The sequence below is a fragment of the Triticum aestivum genome, chromosome 5B (genome assembly GCF_018294505.1).
Source record: "Triticum aestivum cultivar Chinese Spring chromosome 5B, IWGSC CS RefSeq v2.1, whole genome shotgun sequence".
Taxonomy (NCBI): Eukaryota; Viridiplantae; Streptophyta; class Magnoliopsida; order Poales; family Poaceae; genus Triticum; species Triticum aestivum.
Window position 1 is genome coordinate 470932044 of NC_057807.1, and position 10209 is coordinate 470942252.

Sequence of the window (10209 nt, forward strand, 5' to 3'; positions counted from 1 at the left end):
CAGCTTGCGCGTGGTATGGGGCCACGATTTAATGAAGAGGGTGCCCATACCAGATGCCATGCCACTTATCAATGTTGCATCGTATGGAAGAGTATGGCCCCTCGAAGTAGTGGATCCAGGCATGGTGATCGACAACGAGGATCTCCAACAAAAAGGGTTGTGGGTGGTGTAGTACGGATCCTCCAGTGCCTTCGACGATAGGCGAGCCCGATACGAGGTGATGGCACGCGTCATGTCAATAGAGCCAGGGGCATCGGCGCTACTGGAGCGCCCTAGATGCTCATGCGCCATCCGACGGCGCGGGGATGATGCCAAAATGAGCGAGCTCTTGCGCCTCGACCATGGCTGTTGTGCACCATCGCCGTGGAGGTGGACAATGTCTGACTAGGTTTTCGTTGGGAGGTGGGAGCTGGCGACAGCTGATGTTGTGCGACGAAGAGGGGTGGGAGCGCCATATATGGGCGAGGAGGGGGAGGTGGATGGGCGTCGGTGGAGGAGAAAACACTGCCATTAAGGGCGCATCGGAATCCCCACCGGCACGCGTGTGGCAGCCAGCGTGGTGGCATGCGGGAAACCGCTTGTTTGTGCAGAAATAAAAAGTTCTCGGAATTGGACGAAAACTTATGAAGTTTTTTTATGGAATAAAAAAATACGGGAGCAAAGAAGTACCAGAGGGGGGCACCATGGACCCACAAGCCATAGGGGCACGCCTGCCCCCCAGGGCATGCCATGGTGGCTTGTGCCCCCCCCCTACACCACCTCCTGACCTAATTCCAGCGTTGTATATCCCGTCTTCCCGAGAAAAAAATAGAGAAAAAATTTCATCACATTTTACAATATGGAGCCGCCGCCACCTCCTGTTCTTCGCCGGGTGTCCTAATTTGTAGTCCGTTCGTGGCTCCGGAGAGAGCGAGTCATCGTCATCACCAACCCTTCTCCATGAACAATTTCTTGATGTTCACAATCATGAGTGAGTAATCCCCTTTTAGGCATACTGGAGGTAGATGAAGATGGATGAGATTTCATATGTAGTCATGTCAATTTGTTAGGGCTTGATCCCTAGTATCCACTATGTTCTGAGATTGTATGACTTTGCTATGCTTGATGCTTGTCACTAGAGACCGAGTGCCATGATTTTAGATATGAACACAGTATGCTTTCATGAATATATTTGAGTTGTTGATCTTACCTGCAAGTTGTATGCACCTGTTATGGTTATGAACCTTAGACCCCCAAGGTGACCATGAATTGGGATATCGATATGGATGAATTTAACTTGAGGAGTTCATGTATTCACATTGTGTTGATGCTTTGTTTCAATTCTTTATTAAAAGGAGCGCCTTAATTACCCTTGTTTCATTACGAACCTGCTGCCATGGAAAGGTAGGACGAAAGATGTTATGCAAGTTTTTGTTGCAAGGACGTATGACTATACGGAATACATGCCTACATATGAGAGATGAATTGGAGCTATTGTGTATCACTCTGCGACTCATATGTAACCGTCGCTACCCCATGCCTTTGCTTTAATGCTATTGCCTTTGCTCAAGTTACTACTACTTTGCTTGCTACAAATGCTACTACTGTTGTTACCGCTACTGTTGCTTTGCTATCGTATTACTGTGTTACTAATAAGTTGTTGCAAGGAAGTGATTTTTTGATGTGGTTGAATTGACAACTCAACTGCTAAGGCTTATAAATATTCTTTGACCCCCTTGTATCGAATCAATAAATTTGGGTGAAATACTATCCTTGAAGACTGTTGCGATCTTCTATACTTGTGGATCATCAAAATATCGTAGTAACTTTTGATCAAGAAAAAGTTATTGAAATATACCCCCAGTATCTTAAGTGTAAGTAGCATCGTAGTATACGAACCAAGACCTCATAACTTACATACAAACACCGCGATAACGTTGACCAGGGAAAAAAGTTGTTGAAACATACCTGCGATAACTTTTGTGTAAATAGCATGATAATTTACGACCTGATAACTTGCATACAATACTGTGGTAATTTTGACCCAAGAAAAAGAAGTTGAAACATACCTCGATAGCTTCAATGTAAACACCATAATAACTTATGCATGCGTGGTAACTTTTGACCGGATCGAAACGTTACCCGGTTCAAAAATCGTCAGAATAAAGCAACATGAAATCTAGTTTCGAAGCTCTCGCCGCCATGGATTTAACAGTGAAAATGGATTTTGAACCCGACCGATTGTTTGAACTACAAAACATTTTAAACTTTCAAAGTTAGGTGTAATCTTTCCCGACATCAGCAGGTATGCATGCAATGGGCTAGTGTGCATGCCTGAGCAGTGGGCAGCCAGGCGTTCGGTTCTACAACTAAATTCATAATAAGGTCTGCCAGATAGTCCATCCCTGTAATGAAAATGACACTTGGATTAACATAAAAAGTATGAATATCATTTCGCCTAAAAAAATATGAATATCATTGCCATGACTAAACATTCTAATCGGCATTGAGAATGAAAATGGCATTGATATTATATTCAAGATATCATAAAATAAAAATTATAATAAGTATCACATTGATTTTTTTCTAAATAGAATTAACTTCATTGAGAAATTGATCATAGACTCATCATCATCTTTTATGCAACACAGTGCGGTGCGAAAAACCGAACCACATGACTATCATAATTTTTTTAAGGTAGCTTCAGCCCGCTAGTAATGATCAAATGGTTTAAAAATGCCATAAACATGGCATTAACATAAACTTCACATGAAATAAAAAATTCAATAATTTTTTCCAAATCTCTAATGATGATTCATAATTGTTCTCAATATTAATATCATTTTATAACATTAATTTCATCATTGAAATAATACTTGAAAGGTGGCCGTCATTAAAGATGACACAAAAATTGACATCAACATAAATATGAAACCACGTTTTGCAAATAAAATCTCCCATTTGTTCTATTCTTCTTTGAAAATTGAATCATAATTTACAACGCATTATAGTGGCAGTTGTTCAATTCATAGCAGTGCAAAAACATTTTTAGAATAAACATAATGTGGGAAAAGGCACTGATTTTTTTTTGAGCAGTTGAAAAATAAAGGCACTGAATAAAATGAAAAAGTCCAGAAGATAACATGGCCCACGGATGCCAATTAGACACATAGCCCACCAGATTATATCTAAAAAAACCCACCAGAATTGAAAACTAAAAAGAAAAACATTTCTTTGCTCGGTCAGGACAACCTCGGCTGTTGCCCATGGCCGGATTGGGCCCGTTTAGCAACCGGGTTACAGGCTGTGTCTCCGCTCTATCGCCAGCCGTTGGATCAGATCGAACAGCTCCGGACTTATCCGCTCCCGACGAGAGAGGCGCCTATCCGGCGACACCATCCATGGCGGCGCGGTGGCTGCGTTCGGCGGAGCAGCGTGCGACGGGCCAAGTCCTGCGCGCTCCTCCGTCGACCGTGGCTGCCGGCGACGCGCGCATGGCGTCCGGTGACGAGGTTGTGGAGCCGAGCGGCGGTCACCACGACATGAGGAGGAGACGGCGGCGTGCGCGGACGGGTGCATCTTTCCGCGCGTCGTCCGAGGGACGGCGGCGTTGCCGGCCTCGTCGTCCTCACACAACAGCGCGACAGTGCAGACCCCGAACGCCTTCGCCATCCAAGGTAAGCCCCCACCTTTTCTTTGATTTCTGCATTTTGGGCTTCAAAATTTGGGGATTTTTGATCTAGGGTCAGGGTTTCGTATTTGGGGGAAATTGGGGATTTCATAAATTTGCTAATTCCGCTCCTCGTTGCTACCCAAAACGTATAAAGTGTTAATCCATCATAAACATGAAGTATAGTCCCTTGATCATGATCAGATAATCAATCACAGAGAATATTTGTGCCCTAAACATGTAACTAAGACCATTATGCTTGGACAGAAAACCATTTAGATTGCAATCATATCGCGTGGTGAAACCATTATCGTTAGAATATAACCGAAATAAGTTAGCAGTAAAACATGAACATTGGTTGCTAACTGTAAACCCTTAGAATTTAATCATGTTCTGTTAGCACTAGCGTATGAAATTAGACCGTGGCGTTAGCAATCAACTTCAACCATGGTCTACCAAACATGCTCATGATACCAATATTAGAATGAACAATCATTAGGATCTACTCCCTCTATTACTTGTCTCGAAAATGGATGTATCTAGAACTAAAATACTAAAAGATATATCCATTTATGCGACAAGTAATTCCGAATGGAGGGAGTAGATCTCTGATTGGAACACCTTAAACCATTGTCGTAAGTCAAAGTTTTGAAATTTTGACCAGCTTTATAGGAAAAAGTAGTGGACAGAGGGAGTACATAAATAAACCAGTGTTTCTTTAAGCACCGGTGCTTATTTGTATAGGATAGACGCTTACTTAGGCGTCTAAAAATAGGCACTGGTGCTTCAGAAAAATCTGATTTATTTTTCTAAGCACCTCCCTAAGCATCTAGCATTGTACAGGGCCTAAGTGTAGCGGAATATGATGTACTAACCGTTATTTGCAGGGACCAGTAGAGTATAGCCCATGTACTAACCGTTATTTGCAGGGACCAGTAGAGTATAGCCCATGCTGGATGCACCTTGGGATCTCCAGCAAGGGGAAGATGGCTGGGGAAGAAAGGCGGCAGCAGGGTAGATGGCAGCAGGAAGCCACCGGCTCTGCCTTGCGGTGTCCGGCGGTGGATGTTGGCCTTTTGATCCCCTTAGCACCCTTTTAGGATCAGCGGTTAGGAGTTTGTTGGGGTTTAACCCATGTATACCTGTGTACATCTGCCCATGGGGCACAACCTCCTACTTTTATATCTTACTAGCAAGATGCCCGTGCATTGCACGGAACATCAAAATCTTATGGGAGAAAAGGATGGACGAGGGAAGGCCTTATTATCTGCAAATGTGGAGAGGAGTGCGGGTAAATTTTCATAGTTTCCTTTCTATCCGTTAGATATAGATCGGACGGCCTATATTCCAGGATGGCAGGCACACCATCATCACCAACTCTGCTTTTTATAAGAGTAGAGATATCCAATAACCGAAAAACAGGACGAGCCTACACAAAATTACCTCCCATCAAACAAAGAGAAATATCCTAGACGGACCTACTCCTACATATCTACACTAATTTTCTTCTGCACCTCCTTTTGGCATTCATGGTAAATAGAGAAATGCTCAGATAGAACATTTAGATTGAATTTTGGGTATATGATTATCAAACAAGAGAAAGGTCCCAGATTATTCAAACTGCAGAATACCAGCAACGAACACAGCGTTTTTCTGGAAGCCAGTGTACTAGGATGCTATTTCTTTTACAGACCAGAAAAAGGGGGGAAATATAGTTACATGGGAATTGAATCTGCACACACAGCAGGCATGCAAAGCAGAATCCCTGCAAAAGCTGTCAAAAGCTATACTCACATATCAGCTAGCTGCTCAAAACATCAGGCTAGCAAGGAGCCGAAACAAGGGAAATGAATAGTACTAGTATTGTGTTGCCAGGAGAAGCACCAGCAATCTTCAACAAAGAACACACTTCCTTCGGTTACAGCACCACCCTCAATAGATTAATCTTTGTATCGTGCTTTCGCTGCATTAAACACCTCCCTTGCTGCCTACTCCAAACAACTCTGTTCTCAACAGCAGCAGCAGATTTTGCATCTCCTCCTTTAACCGCAGCGCGAAGACCAAATTATGAAGCCAATGGCTTATCAGTTTAACAACTATTACCTCCGTCCAGAAAAGCTTGCGTTCGATTTATCTAGATACGGATACATCCATTTGAGAGACAAGCTTTTTGGGACAGAGGGAGTATGTTGGAAGCATGCTCTGTTTCTAGTATTAATTCCAGACCGACCATAACACAGCTGCTAGTCCAACCAGAACAAGGCACTTAGTGTTGCCAGTAAAAAGAATGAACCAAACTTGCCAACGGACTGAATAATGACAGTTATATTAGTAGCAAGAGAAATAGAGATACAACAATGGTGCTATCTAGGAGTATAAATCAGCTCTTAACACTTCTATGCCAAAGGGTTAGTAATTGGGCTGTTGGAGTCCATGATTCAACAAGGATTCATGGGAGGAATAATCTGAAGTGACAAGACATACGTGCTGGTGTTGGTGTGGTGTTTAGATCATTCAAACATGGGAAGCTCTGTTGCTGCTCCAATACTGATTCGGTTACTTTCATATAATAAGATGGTCAGTGAAGATCTACCACCTTACTGGGCTTCACCCTTCAAGAAGGGTCTTCTGAGACAGAACCACGAATACGCCGTCCAGTGATTATTTCTGCCCGTGCCCTCCATCTGCTCTCCGGGATATGGAATTTGTTGGAAAACATTTGACCCCAAGTCTAACACAATAGCCCAATCTTGATGCTTGACTGTATCGTGCTCTACAAAGTAGAGACAATTTCTCCTGATCATAGTGAAGTCCTTTGCACAGAGGGCAAACGCATCACCGCGGCCCAAGAAGAGCGAGTACTCGCCGAGATCCGTGACCTTGTCCCGCAGCTCCAGGCGCTCCGCTGCCCAATCCGGGCGGTAAACTTCGACAGCCTTTATGTTGGGCGCACGGTACATCACAACAAGCAGCAACTCGCCATTGAATGCGACCACATACCACGCCGGCCTGCCACCGCCAGGGAACTGCCGAAATCCATGGCGCTCTCGCAGAGCACTGTAAAGGTACGTGCTCCGGACAAGCTTGGGAGGGGAGCGGTCAAGATCATAGACGTGAAGGGTCCACCCGATGTCGGTGAAGTAGAATTTCCCCTGATGGAATGCTGAGCTATCGATTCTGCCGTTTGGCCGCTCGAGCTGCATAGTCCATGCGGCATCTCCAGGCCGCCAGAAGAAGAGCGTCTGGCCCATGCAAGTGCCAGTGCTGTAGAGCTTCTGGCTTGCAATCGCCATCCAGTCAGGCGAGGTGAGCGGGTCTCCTGAGAGGAAGACTTGGACAACGGCGGGCAAACAGGGCAGAAAGATCTCAGCTTCAGAGAGGGGCTCCCAGAGGACAAACCGCGTTGGGGATTGCAGGTTGTCCATGAGAGCAAGCCAGCCAAGGGGCGTGCCGCAGCAATATGGTAGGCCCGCCGGCGTGGGCGTGCCCAAGTAGATCCGTCGGCCGCCAAGGGGCAGCCAAAACGAGTGTTCGCCGACCGGGCCAACCAGGCTCCATGGTTCGCGGCCGGCGATGATCCATGGACGGCAGGCGGCCAGCCGGGAAGTGGATGCGCGCCAGTGGGAGCATACCTGATGGATGTGGATCCGGTCCGCGTCACCTGGCAGGCGGCCGGAGATTTCCGCGAGTAGCTCCGCCGGGATGGAGGTCCAGCCGGCCATCTTTTGAGGGGTAGAGAGGGGATGCGTTGGACGGTCGTGTGTGGTCTCTTGGTCTTTTTATTAGGGCGTGGGGTAGCAGCATATCTATCTATCACCTACTGACCCGGTCAAAATTGATCGCCAACGAAAATACTACCAGCAAACTCTTTCTCCCCCGATCCGGGTGACACGGGGGCAGATAACCTAGCGCCGCCCCTTCTCCACTATACGCCCTCCCACGTCTTGCCGCCGCCATAGGTGGCCGCCGGCGAAGCTCAGCTGGCTCCGAGGACGGCGGCGGCGGGCTGTTTCTCCAGCTGAGCTACTCCTTCTATCTGCGGAGGGCAGGTGGCTGAGGCCGTCGGCAGGCGCTCGGGTGACGGATCTGCGAGTAGGGGGTGCAGGCGGCTGTCCTGAGGTGGTGGTGCCGGCGGCGGCGCATGGGGCTGACCTCCGGTGGTCGCGCGACGGCAGCGGCTGGGCGGGCCAGATCTGGCCCCGCCAGGGCCGGCGTCTCTCTTTCATTTTACTCTGTTGTCATTTGGTTTTGTTTGCACGATGCATATACGTTAATTAACAGTTAACACTGCTGGACTTGGCCAGGAGTGATTCGATGGAGGATGACGAGTGGACAAGTCTTGGCGTGGCTGGACGCTCTTAGCTCCATGAGGAGGACGGAAGTGGATCCTCTAACATACACAAGGAATGTTAGAGAAGCTACAGTACCCTAACTTTCCTTCTGTTAATCCATACAATTAAGTCTAAAATAACTTAAATTATTTTTTAAATTACAGATCTAGTATGCACATTCATAGTAATTACATACAAACAAGTTGATGGTGAGATAAAGTTAATTTTAGATTTTTTATATCTACAGTAATTACCAAAAGTAAATAACTTGCTAATAGTCCGTAACATTCCTTCTTCATTTTACACTAGACGCGCACTGTAGCACCGTGACATCCCTTCTCTAAGTTAGAGGATCCGGCTCCGAGGAGGACATACTTGATCCCCATGGACGCCAAGGAGGCTAGGATACAGGCAGAGGTAGAGGAGGCAAGGATGAAGGAGACGGCCGCTGCGCAAAATTTGAATAAACTAGAAATATCCTGGAAACTTTAATATTTGGAGTATCAAATTCAGTTTTTTTCTTTGAATACATCCTTAAAATCACTAAGCTCCCTGGGATTGGAGCTCCTAGGGATGATTGAGGTGATCGATTTGGTTTGTGTCGTCGATTTTGACTGGGCCATTGGTTTCATGGAAACTTTTTAGTTGACAGCCACGTATGTTCATGTTTTTATACATATCTACTGGAGAAAACATTGTACATCTTATGGTGATTAGAACAAGTACTTCGCTTATGTATGGAGATTTGGTACTCCCTCCGTTTTTATTTAGTTCGCATATTAGTTTTGGTCAAAGTCAAGTTTTGTAAACTTTGACAAAGTTTCTAAACAAAAATATTAACATATACAATAACAAATCAATACCATTAGATTCATTATTTATTATACTTTCACGTCATATAGATTTGATATGGTAAATGCTTATATTGTTTTCTATAAACTTGATCAAACTTTACGAAGTTTGACTTCAGTCAAATCTAATACGCGAACTAAATAAAACGGAGGGAGTATATGCTTAGGTTAGGTTATGTTTCTGTTTCTCTCCCCTTAATTATTTATTTTGAGAAACGCACAGTAGTAGTAGTATGCAGATTAGATATATGTTTAGGCCATGTCCTTTTAGTATAACTCTCTCTCTCTCTCAGCCATTTTTTTTTTCAATTTGCCCAGCTTATGCTTTTAGAGAGGTATGTTGGTAGAAATAAGCTTCTTAAAAAAGCATATAGTTGCGTTCTTCTTTTGTCACCAATAGTAAGCACTAAAAATCAAACAAAACTCAGCCCTTCATTTTGGGTTTAACAACGAGCATAGTCCTACAATCCACTTAGGAAAGTTGAGCTTGTAGGATTGTTATGTGCTTTTAAATAAGTAACCATACATACATATTATTTTGTTTGCCATTTAGAATTAAAAACTGGTAAAGATAAGTATTTATTCATATTCTTGCTCTTTTTATATATATGTTCATGCCATATTTCATTAAATGTTAAAAGTTCATTCATATTCTTGCTCATTTTACATGGATGTTCATGTCATACCACCAAATGCAGGGTAGAAGCAGTTTTTCCCAGAGCACTAAATGTGGGAGGTGATTTAGGTAGCATGTGCGCCTTCACGGTCACTAGAAGATCCAGGGAACAAAATGCCGGTTAGTTACTTTCTGAACCTCAAACTTCTTATGTAATGTATCTTCTGTACCCTTATATGTTAGAAAAATGTATAGCTTACATTCTCTCCTTAGATGGTCAACTAACAGGGATTATATCTGTTAAGGATATTCCTACCAGAAAACTTATATGGATAATTAGAGAAGATAATATTAAAAACCAGTATAATGCAGCTAGCTACGAGCCTCCACAGCGATTTGACTGTCTCAGCCATCGGATCCTTGAACCTGTGATCCAGATCAAACTTGGTCGTCCCAGGTCGTCTGCGCGCTGCACGCACCGTTTCGCGGGACGCTTATCCGCAGAACGACCTGCTTTTTTTTTTCCTCAATCGGGCCGTCCAAGGCCCACTTCTTTCCAGTTCGATGGTAACAGCCCACGTTCCGGTGCTATCCCTCCTATCCAGCTGAACAATTTCTCCGTTCCTCCGTGCCACCGTTTGTTCCTCCTCGATGAGCCGGCGTTCCTTCCTCCTCGATGCGCCGGCGTTCTGCCATGGGCGAGCTTGTGCTGCGTGACTACCTCTGCACCGGTCTGGTCCACCCACCCTCTACTCTTCCACC

The 10209-nt window shown here is 44.8% G+C and overlaps 1 protein-coding gene across 1 annotated transcript; it reads right to left on the bottom strand.

Moving 5' to 3' along the window:
* Positions 1–5277: 5277 nt before the first annotated feature.
* LOC123112548 (uncharacterized) lies at positions 5278–7465 on the bottom strand. The gene has a single exon (XM_044533576.1). The coding sequence runs from the start codon at positions 7369–7371 to the stop codon at positions 6247–6249; it is 1125 nt and encodes a 374-aa protein (XP_044389511.1). The 5' UTR covers positions 7372–7465; the 3' UTR covers positions 5278–6246.
* Between the last annotated feature and the right edge of the window lie 2744 nt (positions 7466–10209).

What these genes read in the sequence shown, in the direction of transcription:
- LOC123112548 (XM_044533576.1), bottom strand. Translation starts at nt 7,371, where the DNA reads ATGGCCGGCTGGACCTCCATCCCGGCGGAGCTACTCGCGGAAATCTCC.